General features: G+C 55.7%; 1 protein-coding gene across 3 annotated transcripts in view; it reads right to left on the bottom strand.

Moving 5' to 3' along the window:
• Window positions 1–1,705: 1,705 nt before the first annotated feature.
• Window positions 1,706–20,919, bottom strand: part of CNTFR (ciliary neurotrophic factor receptor) — a 41,880-nt gene continuing 22,666 nt past the window's right edge. For all 3 annotated transcript variants that reach the window (XM_004372318.1, XM_004372317.1, XM_004372316.1), the window contains 8 exons: window positions 19,983–20,067; window positions 15,493–15,726; window positions 8,227–8,344; window positions 7,888–8,054; window positions 6,482–6,645; window positions 2,934–3,114; window positions 2,449–2,617; window positions 1,706–2,359 (listed from right to left, as the gene is read on the bottom strand). In XM_004372318.1, the coding sequence (XP_004372375.1) occupies window position 2,359; window positions 2,449–2,617; window positions 2,934–3,114; window positions 6,482–6,645; window positions 7,888–8,054; window positions 8,227–8,344; window positions 15,493–15,726; window positions 19,983–20,067 (1,119 nt within the window). In that variant the 3' untranslated portion in view covers window positions 1,706–2,358. The remainder of the gene's footprint in view (window positions 2,360–2,448; window positions 2,618–2,933; window positions 3,115–6,481; window positions 6,646–7,887; window positions 8,055–8,226; window positions 8,345–15,492; window positions 15,727–19,982; window positions 20,068–20,919) is intronic.

Here is a 20,919-nt window from a genome sequence, read left to right as displayed (position 1 = left end):
CGGGTGGGTCAGGACTGACCAAGGCTCTCAAGTCAGGAAGGCAGCACAGGCTAGAGGACTCCTAGCTTCCACCCACCCACCCCAAGGACGGAGAAGAGGGGAGGCTCAGACACCTTCCAGGAATACAATGTCATTGGTAAGAGAGGTGGCGGCCCCACCTGTTGCCCCTGCCCCTCCTGGACCTGGAGCGTAGGTTCAGGCCTTGACCCCATCTCACAGGGATCAGACAGGGCGACTGGAGTTAAGAGTACAGAGACAGCTCCAGGCCACCTCTTAGGATAGCCATCCTAGAATGACAAGCCATGTGCTCTCATAGTAAGGGTTATTCAGCTTGAAGAGCTTCTCTACCCTGACGCCAGGACTTTGCTCTCCATGAGGCTCCTGCCTGGAACACCCTTCCCGTCCACTCATGCCTGTCCAGGAGGAAAGCCAGTCATCTTCACTCTCAAGCCCTTCACAGGTCCCCTACTTAAGGTCTGCTGTCCAGGCCTGATTCATCAATGCCTGAGGCACTGTGAGCACCTGACCCTGCCAGGGCAAGACCCCAGGTAGGCCTGATGAGACCGGTGAGAAGTGTCCATTTTCTGTCCCCAGTCTGAGGAGAAGAGTGTGCACTGGGGGTATGTGTGTGACAAAGCAGGGGATCTGGATGAGTGCAAGTGTGGTGCTTAGTACCTGCTGTGTGGGGAGTGTCAGTGTGGACATATCTGTGTGTCTGTGTTCACGGCTTTGACTCTCTCTTCTTGCTCTAGCCACCTAGAGCAAGGCCGAGGCTGGCCTGCCCCACACCCCCACCTCCAGGCCAGAGGTGATTACCAGCTTGGCCCAGCCCCGGGCATTCTCAGTTAAGGAGTCTTAGAGCGGTAGCTCCTACAAGGGCCTGGACCTGAGCAGGCTTGGGGTAGCCAAAGGGCCTCTTGGAGGAGAAAAAGTCAAAGGGACCTTGGAGCCCCAGCTTGGGGACTGGAAAGACAGGGTGGAGAGATGGACCAAGGACTGGCCACCACCGTAAAGCCAGAGCCTTGCTCCACCCACCCCACACTGACTCCTAGCTGTAATCTAACCCTGGGCATGAACCTTGTACTCCGTAATTCCAGTCCCAAAACACCAGTCAAATCCCCAATCACACTCCAAGTGGCCTCCTCCTTCAGGTAGCCTCCTTGCCTGTCCAGGACACTCTGTCCTCTGAGCCCTTATGGTCTGGCTGAGCCCCAGGCCTGACCAGCAAGAGCCCCTGGACTGTCTCCTGGCTGGCAGAAACCTCCTCACCAGCCAAAAAGATGAGGCTTGGCATCCTCACCTTCTTCTATCTCTGCCCCTGTGGGTAGAGTCCAGGCCTGGACACTAATGGAAGACAGCTCCAGAGAGGGCCCTTGAAAGGCTTCTACTCCAGCCAGGACTTCAGTAGCCTCCGGGGCTGGCCCACTGGGACCTCTCATTCCCCATAATACTGTCCCTGGTCGCAACTCTGTGCTGTGGGGTCCCTGTGGCCCTGGGCTATGAGGGGTTGGGGGTGTTGAACCAATCTCCAGGGAAGCCCCCCTCCCACCCTGAGAAGCACAGTCTTCCCTCCAACCACATTTGCCTAAAAGCTGAACTCTCTCTCCCCACTCTCCCCAACCCTAATTTCTTTCCTTCTCCAGGCCTGGAAGGGGAAGGGTCCTTGGAAGAGGGTTATCCTTCCAAAATGGGTTTGTTCCAAGGACTCATGAAATGGTGACGTTTAATGAGAACCCCCCCACCTCCCACCCCTGTATATACATCTATAAAAAATTCAAATACAGCAAGTTACCATTGAGTCAGACTAGGAGGGACTGACAGGGCATTAAATACTGTGGAGTAGGAGTAGGGGCTAGGGAAGGGTCATACAAAACAGGGGTAGAGGTGGGGGGACTGAAAAGTCTGGGCGCTGCAGGGAAGGGAATGGATGGGCCACCCCGCAGCGTCAGGAGCTTATAATCTGATGGTAGCAACAAAGACCCCGGGACAGACAGGAGGCTGGGGCAGGAGAAATTGTGGATGTGAGGGGCTCCCCTCAGGCCCCCCAAGGGCTCCTGGGAGTCGCTGGCATTGGAGGGTCCAGCCCGAGGGGGCAGGGTGAGGGTGGGAAGGGAGGTCTTTGGTGGGTGGGTTAGCTGCATGGTCCTCCTCCCCTGAGGGAGGGAGGAGGGCCGGTGGCATAATGTATCTGGGCGGGGATGGCAGGTCCGGGCCCGCCTGGGTCTCTACAAATTGCGTTTGAAGAGAATGCAAAAGGTCCTCCTGCCCGTGTGCAAAATAGAAACCGGGGTCTGCAGGCTCAGCTCCGGCTTCTGCTCCTCTGCAGGTGCTCTGTCATTTTGTCACAGGATGCTGGGCTCTAGGGAGACAGGGCAGGGGGCTGTGAGGAATTAGGGTGGGGTGGGGGCCCCTTGGGCTCCTCTCTCCGCCCAGCCCCACCCAACTTACCAGATTAGGAGATCGCTGGCAGTGGCAGCAGCGGCGGCAAGGGCCAGAGTGACAGGGGCACTGACCAAGAGGGGTGCCGAGGGTCCCCCGCCACTGCCCAGCTCCCCAGGGTCACAGATCTTCGTGGTGGGCTGGGGTGCCAGTGAGCTGGTGGTGCTGGTCGTGGTCTCTGGGGAGCATGGGGGAAACTCAGGACAGCACCGGGCTGGGGTCCCACCCACTCACGAGGCACACTGTTCCTGCTTCCTGCTCAGCCCAGCGCTGCTTCCTCCATTAGACAGCCCCGGCCTCCCAAGGCTCACAGGTTATAGACCACTCAATGACCCCTACTATACAGAACAGCAAGGTGGACAGAGAGACAGGAGAGTGGCAGCCACAGAGTGTGTGGAGACCACTGGAACAGCGGCATTGTGACCTGGGCAGGGAGGGGGGTGGGTTGGAGGGACTGCCAGGGAGCGCAGGTGCAGGAGCGAGGGTGGGCTCACCCGGAGCCTGGGCCTCGGTGGTGAGGTGTCGTGGTTCCTCTGTCCAGGGTGTGGCGTGAGCGGCCACGCTCCAGTCACTCCATGTCCCAATCTCATTGTCCTTGGCTGCCACCTGGATGATGTACTCCTTCCCGGCGTAGGCGTCCGTGATGGTGTGCGCTGTGCCGTCGGACAGCTCCACCTACAGCCAGATCATGGGGTGGGGGAGTAAGCACAAGGATCTGGAGAGTGAAGCACTCCCCAGAGGAAGTGAGAGTCCCCCGGGGAGAGGAGAGTGATGACATCTCCGGGTGGATGAGGACTTCTCTGGGGGAGAGGGGATGTTGAGAATATTCTGGAAACACCCCCCAGGAGAGAATAAAGACCCCTTTGCTCAGTGTCAACGACTGTGGTTGTCCTGGCTCCCCTACCTCCCCCCACCAGCCTGACTCCTGACCTCAGTCCAAGCCTGGAGGTGACAACAGAAACAGGCTGAGAGGGGAAATGGCACCGGCCACCTCATGCTGCCCTCCTTCCCCATTAAGAGGCAGTTTAGTGAGAAGGTTACAGGTTGCCTGAATGCAAATTTTGGCTCCGTCCTTTACTAGCTGGGTGACAAAGTTAATTAACTTCCACATGCCTTGACATCCTCATCTGTAAAATGGTGTTAACGATAGATAGCATCTCCCTCATAGGGTTGTAATGAGGACTATGACACATGGGAAGCACCAGACTGCAGCCAACACTGTAGTTATCACGGGGTCCATCTCCAAGCCAGGGTTTCCCAGTGCCCACTGCATCCACCGCCTGGCCCAAGTTGGGCCTCCTCCTCAGGAAGGCTTCAGTGTGGATTATCACCCGGCCTGAGGCGGAAATGGGGTAGGGGGCAGCCCCCCGGGGCGGCAGGACAGCTGCTCCACTTCCTCCTGGAGGCATTGCCACCCCACCCCCGCCCTGGCCGGCCCCATCCTGTTGGTTTTCCCCCAACCCTCCAGGCCGACCTGCCTGTCCAGCACCCCTCCCCAGCCCAGGCTGGGCTCTGGTTCATCTCAGCGGCACCCGCCGCCTCATTAAGCCGCCTCGCCTTGTAAACAGGGGCAGCCAGCAGAGGCGGGAGAAGGGGGCTGCTCTGGGCCATGTCTGGCTTTAGGGCTTTTTTGGTCCCTGTTCCAATCATCCTCCAAGAAAACTGGAGTCTGGGCTATCTGACCCTATGGGCTGTGAGTACATGTGTGCACGCACATGTGTGTGTGTGTGTGTGTGTGTTCCTGAGTGCACCGTGGTCCAAGCGGAACTGGAAGCTCCTCCTCCAATTCCCACTGAGTCTGTGGCCCTGATTCGGGAGGCTCTGGTAAAGGTCAGGGTCAGGGTGAAAGTCAGAGTCATTTGGGGCCCAGACTTGGGCTCAGCAGGGCTCACTCCCAGCCCTGGCAGGTGGGTAGGCTCCAAAGACCTTCCTCTCCTGGGCCTGGGGCCCCAGCTCCACCTCTGGTCCCCAGAGCCCTATTCCGCTCCACGAAGACACACCGGCTGAGTAGGCCCAGCTCCTTCAGCTCTTCCTCCCTCTTGCTAGGATTTGGTCCCCAGGCCCCTCCTTTGTTTCTGTCCCCTAGACCTCCACATCTGTCTTTTCCCAAAGGGAGAGAGCCATGGGGAGCAGATGAAATTGTTGCCTCACTGGTGGGCTCATGGTGGGCACCATCCTTCCAGGAACATGGTCCAGAAGCCCAGTGCTCTCCTGGCAGCCACATCTCCTAGGCCTGGGCCCTTCTTGCTAGGCTGTCACTAATCCCTTAATCCACCCCCATTAAGGGAATGGCTCCTTAACTGGCAGGAACCCCCTAGTGGCTGGCATCCACCTCCCCACCTCCGGATCCTCCATCCTGCCTGCAGCAGTAGATGTCAGACATGCCCTCCAGGCCTCTCTGCTGACTTAGGGCCAGAGCAAGAGCTGCAGGGAACCCATGCTGGGTCCCAGTACTTGCCTCTCCCTTGTCCATGCTGAGACAGCCCCTGCCAGACTTCCTGGTGCCCACTCTTGTGCAATTCCTGGCCTGTATCTTTCATCTCCTCCTGAAAATCGAAGCGATGTTTTCTCTGCTTCCTCCTCTGTACCACCTCCCAAATCATACACCTGCCTCTATCCAAGGTCAAGGATGGAGGACAGTAGATTCTGTTCAGAGCAAAACTAAAATTCAGAGGAGCCATAAATCTAGCCAAGCCCAATGCCAAGGAGACATGGACAGGGCTAGGATGTGCCACAGGCCATGTATGTTCTCGCCACAGAGCCCACACACTTTGCTCTGACCATGTTTGGGGGTCAGCTCTACCCATGGTGCCGGCCAATGTACTGTCTTGGCATGTTAGTCACACATATGTGTGAGCATGGTCCCTGCTGGGGGCCACGTGTGTACGTGCATGTCCCTGTGTGTGTGATGGGCAGCGTGCCAGGTCCACTGCAACGCGTGTGTGCCGCGACGCGCAGGGCTGCTGCCTGTAGCTTGTTAGCGGGGGAGGGGAGCTTGTGAAACTAGACCCTGGTTATTAGCAATGCATTAGGCGCAGGCAGCTGGCCAGGTGGGAGGGACTCCGGACTCTGTCAGGGAACATGTGAGCGTGTGAGCAGCCTTTGTGGGGGCCAGGCCCGAAACCCAGACAGACGCCCGGGAATCGAATTACCCACTTTAAAGGCCAGATGGGAAAAGGGCATGAGGAGATGGAGCTGGAACCTGGTGGATGCAGCAGGGGTACAGGTTGACTGCTAGAAGCCAGCCTGGGTTGCCCCACGGAGCACTCTCCCAGCCCCAGGCCTAGCCCACAGACCTCCTGGGCCACACAGAGTGCCCGCAACCCTATGGGTTCAGAGCTGTCAATGTAAAAGAAACCCAAGTCTTCCCCAAACCCTGACTGCTCCCTAAAGCTTTCTATCATAGCTTGACCTGCATCTCAGACCACAGCCTTCCCCCATACTGACACTTGTCCACTGCTTGGTTCCCAGCCTAGGTCACCTCCTGCCCTGTAACCTTAAGCTGACCTCTAAAAGCTAGGCCTGACTTTGCAACCCTGACATTAGTTATGGCCTGAACTCACAGCCTGGACCAGGCTTGACCCCATTGCCTAATCCTGACCCCTTGAGCCCAGCTGTGAGTCCTTGAGGACAGGAACTGTCCTGCCCCTTGGGTCCAGCATAGGCCCAGTGTCTGGGCCAGAGTATAAAGAGGGAGACAGATGATCAGGGCCAAGAGCCAGAGGTAAGGAAAGGGAAACACTGCCCACCTTGCCATCTCTCTTCCAGCATCTGTCTCTACTACCCTGGGGAGCCACAAAGACAGTCATGCTCCCACTGCACTAATGGGGTCACTGGGAACCCCTAGGGCCTTAAATCAGGACACTTCCCTTGGTTCCATCCATCTCCCAGGCCCACCTCTGGTCCTGCCTCCCAGAAAGCCTCTCTGACTGCCCTCAGGCCCACACTGGAGCTGCCACCACCTAGGATATAGGTGCCTCCCAGGCCATATGGCTCTGATTCAGGCACCCAGGATCTGGGCAGGGCAGGGCAGGGCACTCACATGCTGCCACTGATCCAGGATAAGGGGTCGGTAGCGCAGAAAGAACTTGAGAGGAAAAGACTCAGGGTCAGGCCAGGTCGAAGGGGTCTGCCATGTCACCTCCAGCCGGCGAGGGTTGCTAGGCACCGGCCGGGCTACCACGTTTTCTGGAGGGTCCGGCTTCACTGTTCAGGAGACATAGCTTCATTACCACAACGATCTCTGAGAACAACCTCACTTTGTCAACCCCAGCCATCATGTTGACCTTCTCATATCACCAGCCATTGTCATCATCATGGTTGCCATCCTCTTCTCTGTTGTCAGTCCTGGCGGCTACCATTAAAAACCATCTCAATACTTCCACCTCTGACATCCTTGTCATCACCAATGACTATCACTATAGCCATTGTTATCAGCTCTTGACATTATAAACTTCATCCCATCATCCCAACCTCATCCTCATGATGACCAGCTCCCCAGTAACTAAGCCTATACAATACCTCCAGCATTGCCATCATCACCTCCATCATCACCTGGATCACCCCTTCCTGCACCAGCATTTCACGTTCCCCCAAGTCTGGTTTGTCACCTCAACTTTTCCAGTTCCAAACTGAGACACAGCCTCTCTTGGACGGATCTGGGTTTGAAGCTGCTCTGTGAGTCAAGAGTTATAAGACAGTCCACAGGTGTTGCAGATCTGAGCTGGAGGAAGGCTGGGAGTCTGATGGGTGCATCTAAGGGCTTAGCTCATGCAGAAAGAGTCTGGCTGGGGATCCAGCTATGGGAGTGGAGGGGGAAGACGGGCAGGCACGGGATATGGCTGGGATGGGACAGGAGAAGGCAGAGAGTCTGCCTGGAATGGGGCAAGGACAGGCAGAGGGCCTGGCTGGATGGGATAGGGGCAGGCAGGGGTCTGACCGAGATGGGGCAGGGGCAAGCAGAGGGTCTGGCAGGGCTGGGACAGGAGCAGGCAGGGGTACCAGGTCTGGCTGGGATGGGATAGGATGAGGCAGAGGGTCTGGCGGGGATGGGGGTGGGGGAAGGGCGGTATCTGTCCCAGTCCTGTCTCCTGTTCTGACACCTCATTCATCACAGGCCGTAAGGAAGCCATTAGTGTGGGGTGAGGGGGAGGCTGCAGCTGCACAAGGGTCTGGCCCAGCCTGCCCCCCTCCCTCTCCTGCATGCTCTGGGAGCCAGAGACGATGGGAAGAGCTGCTGGAGATGCCTCTCGGCCCCCACAGGTAAAGGACATTCACTCTTATGTTCACAGGTGCACACACACCACACATAGATGTCAGTGTGCACACACCACATATACAAGTACACACGTGAGCATCCCCACCAATGTCGGTGTATACCTGTGGCACACATCCACTTACACACTCCCACTCAAGTATGCAGAAGGGATCCCCTCAACCACCACGCACCAATGGTGAACTCATCGAAGGTGATAGCTGTGGCGTTGTGGCCCAGGGCGTTGCTGACGCTTATTGAGACTTTGTACTTGACCGTGGAGAACAGGTGCATATAGCGGATGTGGCAGCGGTTCTTGAGGGCCGGGTCCTTCTCACAGACCATAATTTTGGAGCCATGCCTGGGGAGGGATGGGGCTCAGGCACGATTACCAACACCAACGGTCAGGTGGGGCAGAGGTTGTGGGGAAGTCAAGCCCGTGGCTGGGCTGGACTGAGGGCATGGTTGTGGGGGGGGTCAGGTGTGAGGTCAGAGGTCAGGGTTGGGACCGGGTCACAGGCGCAGCTACTCACAGCACGGTCACATTGAAGGTGTTGGGGATGTAAGTGGGGGTGGACAGATGCCAGCTGCAGTAGAAGCCCTTGGGGTAAGTGTTGGAGCGGCAGCTGAGCACAGGCTCCCGCGGTGGCACTAGGGGCGAGGACAACATGGTCAGGGCACTCCTGGAGCCCCCAGTCCCCTACACTAGTGTGGGGACAGGTGGGCCCCAGAGTCCCAGCTTTCCCCACCCCCGAACCCATCAGCAATGCCAGAGGTGGGGGGGTGCTGTCAGCAAGGGTCTGAGGCTTCCCAGGCCACAGACAGCCAGATGTTTAATTAAAGAAAAACAAGGGCTGTGCAGAGAGGGAGCCCCCCCTCCACCTGCTCAATGGAGGCGGGAACTTCGGGGAGCAGGGGGCTGCGGGCCTCAGCTCATCAATCACAGGATGGAGGTGCTGTCTGGGGGGATCGGCCCCAGCCTCACATCTCCTGCCACACTGTGTCCATTCCCAGAGGAGGACAGGCCTTAGCAGGCAGATGCAACAGAGGCCAAGGAGGGCCTTGATCCGGTCCTCTGGTTGCTGGGGTGATCAGGCTGCACTTCCTGGAGAAGACACCCCAGGCATCCCCTGGTGATGGCGGTTGCAGGAGGCCCTCAGTAGAGATTGAGACAGGAGAGGCCTGGCGGCTACACAGGAACAATGAAGCACTGGGTGGCTGTTCACATGCTTATGTATGTACGCATCTGAGTGCATGGATACATATGTAGACACATGTCTGTGTATTACATGAACAAGTGACCCCCAGTGACTGGATGTGGGTCCATATGTAGGAGCCTCTATGTGGGTGTGTGTGCATCTGGGTGTGGCTCTCAGAGTGCGTGCTCATATATGACTGTGTGTCTGCATATGTGCCTGTTGAGAGAAAGCTGCTGTCCCTTGGTGTGTACCTCACCCCACCCCCAGCCCCCAGCCCCCAGCTTCTCATCACAGAGCCTTTAAGAAGCCCTTTCCATGGTTAGCGGCTGCCTTCTCTCTGGAATAGGGAAGCCCAGAGAGGGATGGGAACTTGCCTGGGTTCACACAGCAAGCCCAAGCCGGGACTAAACCCCATGACACACTTAGGAAGTCCTTTCTGCTGTCCAACCACACTCATTTTGCTGTTGTGAGCACTTAGCCCAGCTGTCCCACCCTCAGGCATTGGGCAAGGCGTGAAGACAGGCGGCTCAGGTTCCTGGAAGGAGGCAGCTTCTGTGATCTGACCCAGGCAAGGAATGTCCGTCCAGAGCTCCAGGGACACTGACACCTCCCTCCTGTGCCCCCCCACCCCCCTGCCTGACAGGTGGACAGGAAATGGGAGGGGGCAGCTCAATAATCCAGGGACGGTGAAGGGGAGTGCGTGTCTATGCTTGTAGGGTGGCCATGGTGACATGTGGGGAACTGTGGGCTTCCATACACAGTGTGCAATGGGTGAATGTGTGACTGCGTGTACATGGCCACTACATGTGAAGCTGTGGAGAGAGGGGTCTGGGACAGAACCCTCAGGCCCAAATCTGGCTTTGCAGCAGAAGTGAGGAGGGGGCAGGTGGCCATCAGGAAGGCTTGGATGTAACAGGTGAAATGGGCAATGCAGCAGGCCGAGGTGGCACCACCCCCGGGCCTGCAAGGGAGAGCCGGAACCCATCTAAGCCCCTGCAGGGGCAACTGCTGTCCTGTCCACTACTGTCTGCCTCTCCTGGGAAGCCTTCCTGGCCCCAGGTCCATTTTGTGTCTGTTCCATGTTCATACTGTGTGCCTCTCTGTGTCCCTTCCCTATCTGCCCAGGGCTGCAGAGGCATGGGGGTGGGGTGGGGGGTGGCCAAGGACACAGGAAGTGCCTTGTGGGGGCCTGTGGGCCAGGCCAGAGTTGGCAGCCACTCCAGGAGGAAAGGACATTCCGAGGTCGGCCGAAAAGCCTCCACTCCCCGCTCCTGCCCGCTACCCGCCCTAACCCCCAGCTTCAAAGGAGAAGGGCGCTGTGGGGGGGGAGGGGGGGACGGGTAAGGGATTGAAGCCTGCAGAGTCAGCGCCCTGCCATCTCGGACTCTTTGGAAGGCAGAGCAGGCCATGGCAACGGACTCATAGGCCCCCTCCCCCGGCCAGCCTCCCCACTGACCAGTCTCCTCCTTCCTCCTCTGACTGTCCTCCCCCCTCAGACTAGCCTCCCCTTCCAACCACCGCCTGAAACCAGTTCCTCTCCCAAACTGGGTAGTACAAGGGGGTCTAGGGGACCAGGCAGGGGCTTTGTCATCTGGCTATTGTTGCCTGGCCCTGAGCCCTGAGCAGGGAAGGGCTTGGGTTTCCTGACAGGGACCAGGTTTCTCAGAGGGAAAAGGAGGAAAGAATAACAAAGAAAAGGAAGAAAAGGAGTGACTTGTTGCAGCTGGAGCCCAGCTGAGGGACCGGCTGGGTGGAGGTGGGGGTGTTATGAGAGACCAAGTGTGAGACTGTGGGACAGTCCTGTTGTGAGAGTGTTTTTAAGACACGGCAATTGTGAGGATGTGTGTGGAACTCTGAGAGGCTGACTGTGAGCAACTGAATGGTCGTGAGGCTTCATGTGTGTGACTAAGACTCTGGGCAATCATGTCGTTGTACGGTTTGAGGCTGTGTGCGACTGAAAAACTGCCTCTTCATGTGACTCAGTGTGCAGCTGTTTGATTTCGAGATTGTGTGAGGCTGTACAGAGGTGCTCTGTGACAGTAAGTGTGACATTGTGTGTGAAACACATGGTGACAGCACGGCTACACAGGAGACACCGCACAGGAGTTTTAGCCTGAGTATGTTTTTCAAACTGTGGGTGTGGGAAGGTGCCCAGAATTCCAAGCGTGTTCACACGTGTGAGCTGAACACCGTGTGAGAGCATGCTGAGGGAAAGAGTGAGCAAAAGCTCATACACATTCATATCACACTCTGGGGGTACAGCCGTGCTCCTGGATGACCAGGCATCCTGAGTTGCCCCTTGTGGGGGCTCCTGAGATGCCCAAGTGACTGTGTCAGCCTGGGGCAGGTTGTCCCTGGGTCCCATGCGGGGCTGTGTGTGCGTGTGCATGCGTGCGTGTGCCCCCACTAGCCCCAGGTTTGTTTGTTTTCCTCCTAATTGGCTTGTTTTTCCATGTCCAGCCCACCAAACCGCATGTTTTTCCTCTCATCTCGCCAGCCCTCCTGGGCTGGAGCCCCCGGCACGCACGAAGCCTGCCTGCCGGCCCGGAGAGGAGGAGAGGCAGGCTGCCCACAGCCCTGGCCAGGCCGGATCACGCTGGGTGGGGCCGGGTGACCCAGCTCCAGCCCTGCCCAGGCCACACCCACACTCCTCCTCCTGCCTGGCACTCAAGGCCCATGGCCTGTCCCAACTTCATCTCACGGCATCCCTTGAGATACCCTAACCTCCGGACTCCCAAATGCCCTTCTCCTGTCTCCCACCCATCTTTTCTCCCCAGGCACCTTCTTCTTCAACCACAGCCCTCTTACCCACTCTTTCTTTCCCAGCCAAACAGGGCTGAGGGGAAAGTAGTGCTGAACCAGGGGTTCCGGAGTTTCACTTCCTAACCATCAAATAAAGATTCTAAAAACTGGACAAGGACCTGTCCATTTAAAAATCATTTTAATCTCTGACTTGCTTTAGCTTAAAATCAGGACAAGTCCTTGGAGAAGGGCATCATGCTTAATAAAGGACAGGGTCAGCAAAAGAGAGGAAGACCCTCAAAGAGATGGAATGTCACAGTGGCTGCAACAATAGCAACGATTGTGAGGATGGCACAGGACCAGGCAGTGTTTTGTCCTGTTGTACACAGGGTCGCTACAGGTCAAAACTGACTTGATGGCACCTGACAACAACAAGTAAACAAAAAGATGCTACTAAAAGGAACCCTGGGATCCTGTGTCCTAACCTGGGGCAGGGGAGTCCTTTCATAATCCGGGGTAAGAGATTCATGGAGCTCTGTTTGTGAGTATTCATCTGAAGGCAGGAGGGAAGGTCAGGAGAAAGCAGTTCAGGGACCACCCTGGTTAAGCAGACTTTTAACAGAATATTGTCATTGGTTTCCCTCAGAAATAGAGACATGGAAGTCTTATATGTTTTGGATAATATTAAATATTTTTTGGTTTGAATGATCAACAAATCAAGGGTAACTCTGTCCTATTCTGAGAGCTGGCAAGAAGGATAATTTGATATTGAGTGTTGCCATACCCAGTCTCTTGTTACTACCATAAAGTGACTGAGACAATCATGATTAACATCCCCCGTTCCTCTTACCAGGTCTTTACAAGGACATAAGGCAAAGAGAGATAAGTACCTGATACTAATGCTACAGCCAGTTCATGGCCAGCCCTCCTCGCACAGACGGGCCCGGGGGAGTGGTGAGCTCTATGTATAAATGCTGTGGGCTCTGGTCACAACAGAGCAACTGTGGGCATGTCCTGTGAGTACAGACATTACTTCATGACCCATTCCCTCCCCCCAGTGACCTCCCAAAGATCAAGTAAATTCATTAGAAATAGGGACCCAGGGTCACCAAGGCCCATCGATCTGCTGCCAGCCTTGTCCATCCTAAAGACTCTTGGGACCTAAACTGAGAAGATGGGGTGTGTGGGTGATTGGTGCCAAGTTTGCCTCATCCTTCTTCCATGGCACCCAGTAAATGGCCTTTTTCCCCATGTAAGGGCCCAGGGCTAAACTGAGTACTCCAGTTCTGATGGACTCTGGGGTGGGTGGGTCAGGAAGGACACTGTAAGGCTGGTCCTGCATTTCTCATGCTGGCCAACAGGGGTCATTCCACCCTTGGCTTGCAACTAAGAGGTTTAATTATGAATGCCATCTCTACTTTTTTTTTTTTTTTTTTAAGGAGCCCTGGTGGTGCTTGGCTGCTAATCAAAAGGTCAGCGGTTTGAACCCACCAGCCACTCCACAGGAGAGACATGTGGCAGTCTGCTTCTCTAAAGATTACAGTTTTGGAAACCCTATAGAGGCAGTTCTACTCTGTCCTAGAGGTTGCTATGAGTTGGAATTAACTCGATGGCAATGGGTTTGGTTTTTTGTTTTTTGTTTTGGCTCCAGATTAAACACATAAAAGGCTTTTCCGTGGGGGAGGGTACATTCTTACCAAAACATATTTTTACCTTTTCCCCAGCTCCACTGGTAGGTCAGTGTTTGTGTGAAGCACCCTGAGCAACCCTTCAGTCTGATATTTCACAAGGTTCTCCATACCAGTCTCCCAACAATGGGGGCAAGGGCCTGCACCAAGGTCCCTCAGCATCTCCTCGGTAGCTCCCAAGGAGCAAAGAAACCATCTCTGGGCAGTAGGATGAATTACATCCAAATGGGAGGAGGCCAGAGGAGCTTAAGTCTTTGGTTCAAGAGAAAAGGAATGGAAGAAACAAGATGCAGTTTTCAGAGATCTACTCTGTTGGTGGGTGCCTATGGCTGAGATCCGGGTGTTTGCCCAGATGTTGGAGTGCATGGCTGCAGGGCTGCCCCCTTGCCTGGTCCTCAGCGGCACTCATCATGCAGACTTCTCCAAACCGTTCTTCCAAATCACACTCACCTGGTCTTCCCTCAGCCTTCCTGCTTTGCTCCTTCTTACCGCTATTTGTGGCTTGTTTCTCTCCATCCACCCCTTACACACTGATGGTCTTCAGAGCTCAATTCTGGGTCTTCTTTTCTCCTCACCTCATGATCTCTCCCTTGGCCATCTCACCCTTGCCCATCGCCTTGATGCTGACAACCCCTCAAATCCCCATCTCCCTCACATGCCTCTCCCCTGAGCCCCAGGCCTCAAATCCATCAACACCCGGCTGTCTTCAAGGACCCCAACCCAACATGTCTGCGGCAGATCTTAGTGGTATACAGATTCCTCAACCCACCACTTCCCACTGCCAGCTTCTGCAGCTATTTGGCTAAGAGCTTTCTTTGGCCACCAAAACCCACTCTGCCAGCTGGGGCAACAGGCCAAAAGTGCTGTGGAATTAAAGCACCAAACCCCCACCCCAGGAGAATCCCTCAACCATAACAGGCAGGAGTTAGTGTATAAACACCCCAGCTCCTCACCCCTCAGGTAGGAGTACTCTGAGGTTCATGATCTGCATTAGCTCCCAGAATTCCTTCAGTGGGTTAAGCTAGTTGCCCAGAGGTAATGATCTTGATGACTCACTCTTTATTGGCTATCTTAACTTCCTTTTTCTGTGTCACTTTCTCACTCCCTTATGGTGTTTCCACCACCTGCCAAATAAACTACTTGCATACAAATTCTCATCTCAGGATCTGTTTCTAGAGAAATCCAAACTAAGACACTGTCCAAGTTGAACACACCATCTTACCCTCCACACTGACGCTTCTGCTTTGTCCCTGTCGAAGTGACTAGTACCAACAGCTGTCCCGACTCTTCCCACTCTCTGCTCTCCTGTCTTCCCACCTCCAATCCATTACCAACCCCTGGAGAGCCGACCACCCCCTCACCTTCCCCAACTCCATGGCCTGGTCCCAGGTCCTCACATCTCTCCTGGATCCCAGAAACAGCCTCCTTCCTGTTCTTCCTGCCCTGGCTTTGTCCCCTCTAATTGCCTCGCTTCACTGCAGTGAGACGGATCTTCTAAGAACATGACCCTGACCATCCCTGACACTCCCCAGCTTCCAGGATCATGAGCCATCTCTGGCCTCTCCCTAGTTTCCTTCCCCTCATTTGTACCAAGTGGCCTTTCCATGCCTTCCCAGCCTCTGACATTCAGCTCTCTGCCAGAAATGACATTTCCAACGTATCTTCCAAACCCATCAAGTCTCCATGTTTGTCCTACTCCAGGAAGCCTTCTTCCTTCCCAGGAGCCTTTTAGAGTGCTCATACCTATACCTGCATAGCCCATGTCCCATTTCTCTCCCTAAGGCCATTATGGCCAGCCCCTGTGAAAGCAGACACAGTGAGGCTGCTCCAGTTCACAGCTGTGATCCCAGCGGACCCCAGATGGCCATGCCCTGCCAGCCTTCCTCTGCCCAACCTGTCATAGAGAACAGGATCTCAAAGACCTCCAGGGGGATGGGATAAATGGACAAAATGACCACAGGTCTGGCTCAGTGGGAAAGACTGGGCTCAGAGGTCAGAACAGTAGGCTAAGATGAGGTCACAGGGCAAGGGTAAGGGGGCTGCAGCCACCTCCCCACCCCCATCCCTACCCGCAGGAAGGGGATTTGATCTGGGCCAGGGGTCTGGGCCTCACTGACAACACCCTTGAGCAAGGCAGGAGGTCAGATGAGGGGTCAAGGGCAACACTCACAGCCCACATGTAGCAGGACTTGGTGATGCAGGTGCCAGGAGTCACGGTGGAAGCAGGCGTAGAGGCCGCTGTGGCCCAGTTCCAGGCCATGGAGCACGAGCTGGGAGCCATTGAGCAGGTCAGCGGCCAGGTCTGTCCCATTTACCCGCCACGTCACAGCTGCATCCCAGTTTGCTGTTCCACACGGCAGTGTCACGTCTGAGCCCAGGCGCTCGTACTGCACTTGGGGCGCCTCTGTGGGGGGCAGGGGGCACAGGCTGAACTCACAGGTCACAGCCCTGTCCAGCTCCCCCAGGTGAATCTGCACGGATGCGAGCCCGCAAGCGTACGTGAGTGAGGTGTATGGCCAGGCTCGAGAGACCAGTGAGTGTGAAAACTCTGTGACAGTGCAAGTGTGCAGGTACATGAAGGTCTCCAAGAGTGTGTATGTGTATGTGTGTGTGTGTATGTGTGTGTAGGGGGCTATGTGTGTGAATGGGCAATTTTTGTGTGTGTTTGCGTAGGGATGGATCAATTCTCAGTGAGAAACCATTTCACCTCCAGTCCCTGGGTCCTTTAAAAGTTTTCCTGACCCCTATGACCCTAATCTCTTGCCACTGACATCTGCCGCCCAGTCAAGCTGGAGCTGAGGGGCCCTACCACTGGACTCCTGTCTCTGTCTCCCCCCTCTTCTTTATCTCCCTCATCCTTGACTGTTTCTGTCCTGTCTCTCTCTCCCCATCTCTCTCCCTGCCTCTCTTCCTCTCCTCCACTCTGGCCCCTGAGAATCCTCTCCCCCCGCTACCATCCCAGGCTTGGATGACAGCAGCAGCAGCAGCAGCAGCAGCAAGGGAGAATGGTTAGGTCCAGGACTAGAACCCTAGGGAACTCCTGGCAGCTGTCAACCTGGGGAGGCAGGAACTGCAAGGGGTGGGTGGGGGTGCTGGGACTGAGTGAGCACACTGACCATTCCTCTCCTGCCCCCAGGAGGGGCCTGTCAGAGCCAAAAGCAACCCCCAGCCCTGGCCTCAGCAACCCAGGCGTGATGGACCGAGCCCAGGAGACTGGAGATGGAAGGGTGGGAGGCAGCACCTGTCGAGAGCCAGCGCTAGGTGGGGGAGGCGAGTGGGACCGCGGAAGTCAGAGATGTAGATCTACAGCCTAGTGAGCAAGCTGAACAAGCTAGCGGCAGGGAGGAAGAGCCAGGGAGATATGAATCCTGGGACCCCTCCCCACTCCCCTCATCCTGCTCCCCAAGCCTGGAAGGACAGATGCTTCCCTGGTTGTGGCCAGAGGCCAGAGCCAGATCTGTGGTGGGAGGGTGGGAGAGAGGGAGAAGGGGGAAGGGGGCGGTGGGGGGTCTGCGGGATCCCTCGTTAACACTTGCTCTCAACTCCCCTCCAGAGAGCCACCCTGCTGAGTTGGGGGATTTTCAGAGGCGATTCCTGTTAACGAGCCAATTAAGTTGGGCCAGAGGCCTCTTAATTAGACTTGTTAACACCACCAGGACTGCAGGGCGGGGGGGGGGGGGGGGGGGGGGGGGGGGAATCCCCCTCTGCCAGCCAGCCGCCCCTCCCCCCACAGCCCCCTCCCCAGTACTGCTCTTCTCTCTGCTGGAACATCTGTCCCCCTTCACTGCTTCTGTGGCCTTCCCTGTGCCGGGGTCTCTCTGGGTCTCTGGGTTTCCCTCCCCGATTTCTTGTCTCTGTCCTGCCCCTCCCTGAGTTTCTCTGTCCCCTTCAGAGGGGAGGGAAGCAGGAAACCCAGCCAGTCCTGACCACTCGTCTGTGGGGCCTGGGACCAGCCGAGCAGAGGATGAACGGGGCGGAAGGGCGGTGGCTGGGGGCCTTGGAGGCCACAGCTGTGAGGCTGGACCAGAGACTGAATGGGGGCCTCCCCTGACCAGAGGCCCAGTGTCCGAGGCTCAGGCCATAGAGCCTCCCTCCACCAGCTTCAGCCACTGAGCCCCCCTCTAGCCTCCCTTCCAAAAACCTGGAGCTTCCAGGAAACATGCCAAGCCCCTCTCCCTGCATTGCCCCCCCAACCCCCACCCCACCAGCAGAGACTTTGCATCCAGCTGCCTGAGGTGCAGATTGAAAACTGACCGTTGGGGAGAGGGAGTGGCCATCATGGTCCCAGGGGCAACACATCAACACTGACCAACAACAGCTCAGAACTAACACTGACCCAGGATGGGCCCTTTAATGCTGGGGGGCAGGTCTGGCCACAGGAGGAGTAAGCAGTGACCCAACAGCACAACAAATACAATGGCCCTGGACAGCTCTTCCCCACCACACCTTACCCGCCTCACAAAGGAAGTGGAAAACAACCTGACAACAATGACAGTTTGACGATGTTAGGGCAGGGTGGGAATGAAAATGTGACAACACATGACAGAAGACAGCCACAGCCAGAATGCAGAGGCAGAGGGGGCAATGTGCCATGACAATCACAAAGCGTCACAACTGCTACAATAACACAACAATGGCAATACACACAGTCATGCAACAGCTCCAAAGATGGCAATGATTTAATCCTTTGTCTCTGGACAGCTCTCCTCCCACCCCATAGGTGCCCCTACTGATGTGCTGTCCATTTCAGAAATTAAATCAAGCAGCAGGGGGAGGATGGGGTTTTTGGCCCTGACGCAGTGACAAATGCTCCAAAGGAATCAGCTGTGAAAAGGTTGTTAGAAGCCAGGATGAGAGACAGAGACAGGATGAGGTCATGGACATGGAGAACACAGAGGGACAGAGCTGACGGCTCCCTCACACCTGCGCACACAGGCTCACATGGGGACCACATGCCGGAAACAGTCCCCCCAACCCGAGCATCATCACGAAGCAACTTCACACTGCCACACACACAGGAAGGTCACCTACAAAGAACAAGCATACACAGGACAGTCATCTACAAGGTCACAGTCACACATGGGTTCACAGTCACACAGGGATGCTGTCCACTTCAGGGTAACACCTGACACAAGATCACAGGCATGCACAAGAAGGGCACTGTCACCTAGAGGCATGGTTACATGTGGGGACAGTCTTACACATGGGGAGACAGTTTAACAAGGACACAAAGGGACAGAAACAGAGACACTATCACACATGGGGCACAGTCTCAAACACACAGACACAGTCCCACAAAGGACATACAATGTCACATATGGGGCACAGCCCACAAGGACATAAACCACACAGAGACACACTCAAATGGGGACAAAGTCTCACCCACACAGGAACACAGCCTAATGCACAAGGTCAGTCTCACACACAAGGACAGAATCTCACACTCTCAGGGACACAGGGCCTCGGTCACATGTGGCCCTGCCTTTGCATACAAGCATTCACCTTTGCTCAGGGCAGAGGCCAGGCCAATGGTAGAGACCACTGGCAGGTCCTCGGCGGATGTGGTCAGCACAGGAGCCCAGGGCAGGCCGACTGCAGGCAGGGGAGGACGGACTGGCCTGGTGGTGCCTTTGGTCACTGTCCTTTGGGAAGTGGCCCTGGGGCCAACAAGGCTTGCTCTGGGTCTCAGCGTCAATCTCACAAGGAGGAGGCCATGGGAGCCTTGACCCACTGTCCTTGAACCCACAGCCTTGAGGGTGGCAGAGCTCAGCCAGCAGGATCTGCTCTGTGCCTGAGCCCCAGAGATGCCTCCATCCTCCCTGCCTCCGTGATCTGCCAAGGTGGGAGGCAGGACCCATCCAAGGGGGCAGTTCCCCACACTTGGAGCCTTGTTCGAGGGGAATTTCAAGTTCAGACCTTGTGCTGATATGGCCATTGGAGGTGCTGCCTCAAATGCAGTGGGAGGGCTGGGGGTCAAGTTAAGAGGGTGCCTGGCTCCTCTGCAGGGGTGTGGCTACTTGCCTTATGGGCTGTGGGGGGTACTTAGCCCTCACTGGACAAATGGGGGAGGGGCAGGGAAGCCGCCAGTGGCCCAACCCTGAGCAATTCCTCCCCACTCCAGCCACACCAGCCTACTAACCTGTTCCCTTCCTCAGTTCACCAGCCGTTTCTCACCTGTCACCCAGTCTGTTGTCCCCATATCTTTTCTCAGTCCTCTATCTTTCCTTCAGGATGAGGCTGAGGATAGAAGGGGACCAACATCTTGTCCACTATCTCCTCTCAGTGCTTCTAGCTGTACCCCCACAAACCTCCAGAAGGTACCTACCATTCCACACAGATACTCTACAGAGGCCCTGCTCCTAGCTGCCCCTCCCATCTGCTTGTACCTTACACCCACCCTGGTGGGAAGAGGCACAGACCCATTCAAGCCAAAGACACCATCAACGTGTGACCACCCAAGTATGACTGTAGGGGACTGTGCCTGGGAGACCACATCAGTGGGTCACCCTGCATGTCAATGTCATATGACTCCATGTCCCTCTGGGTGTTCATGTGTGGCCATGCCAGTGTGTTTCCTGGGTGGTGTCAGTGTGCAGCTGTGCCAATGAGGGATCATGCCTTCAGTGAGGTGGTCGGCGGGAAGCTCCCCCAAGCACTCACCCTGTGGACTGTGTCTCTGGGCGTAGACAACTGCGGCAGCAGCAGCAAGCACAGCACAACAGGCCCACGGGACAGGAGCAGCCATCTGTTGGGAGAAACAGGGGCAGGGGAGGGGGCAGCATCAGCCCAGGTAGGAACCACCTGGGAAGCCCCTCCTGTTCTCAGGCAAGACTGGGAAATCCCAGCCCCAGGGCCAGGGCACCTTGACCCCAAATGCCCTTCTTAATGGGGCTTGGGATCCTCTTTCAAGCAATAGAAAGCAACATTATTGGCATCTGTAGGCAAAGGTTTGCTAAGATGGTAGAAGGCAACCTACAGTGGTTTGCTGTTCGATAAGGCTGCTGGCTGCCAGGATGTAGTCAACCACGGATGACTTATAGAACACTGGTAAAGCCAGGGCCATTTTTCTAAAAAAAATAACTTTACTGGTGAGGTTGGCTAATTAACTATAAACATCACAAACTGAAAGGGTAATGTTTTAACTTAATTGGAGGACTGTACTTCTCCAAACTGCCTTGAATAGGAGGCCCCCTGCCTGAAACCTGGATGCTGAGGAGCCTCTTGGCTCTGCCCTGCTCCCTGTAAGCCTTGCCACTGGGCTCTGGGAAACTCAGAGCCATAGGGTAACAAGGCAGCAGGACCTTGTGACCCAAGTCAGATGTGGCTTCTGTTTTACTGTACACCAATGATCAAAAAAAATGAGGGGTTTCCTAAAGATTCCATGAGAAATCTACTGGAACTAATAGAAAGATGCAGCAGAGTAGCAGGATACAAGATAAACATTCAAAAATCAGTTGGATTCCTATACACCAATGAGGAGAACGATGAAAAGGAAATCAGGAAAACAATACCATTTTCAGTAGCCCCTAAAAAGATAAAATACTTAGGAATAAATCTGACCAGGGATGTAAAAGACCTATACAAAGAAAACTACAAA

This window comes from Trichechus manatus, unplaced genomic scaffold (genome assembly GCF_000243295.1).
Source record: "Trichechus manatus latirostris isolate Lorelei unplaced genomic scaffold, TriManLat1.0 scaffold00016, whole genome shotgun sequence".
Classification (NCBI taxonomy): Eukaryota; Metazoa; Chordata; class Mammalia; order Sirenia; family Trichechidae; genus Trichechus; species Trichechus manatus.
Note: the sequence above shows the minus strand (reverse complement) of the source record. Positions and strands in the feature narration are given on the sequence as shown.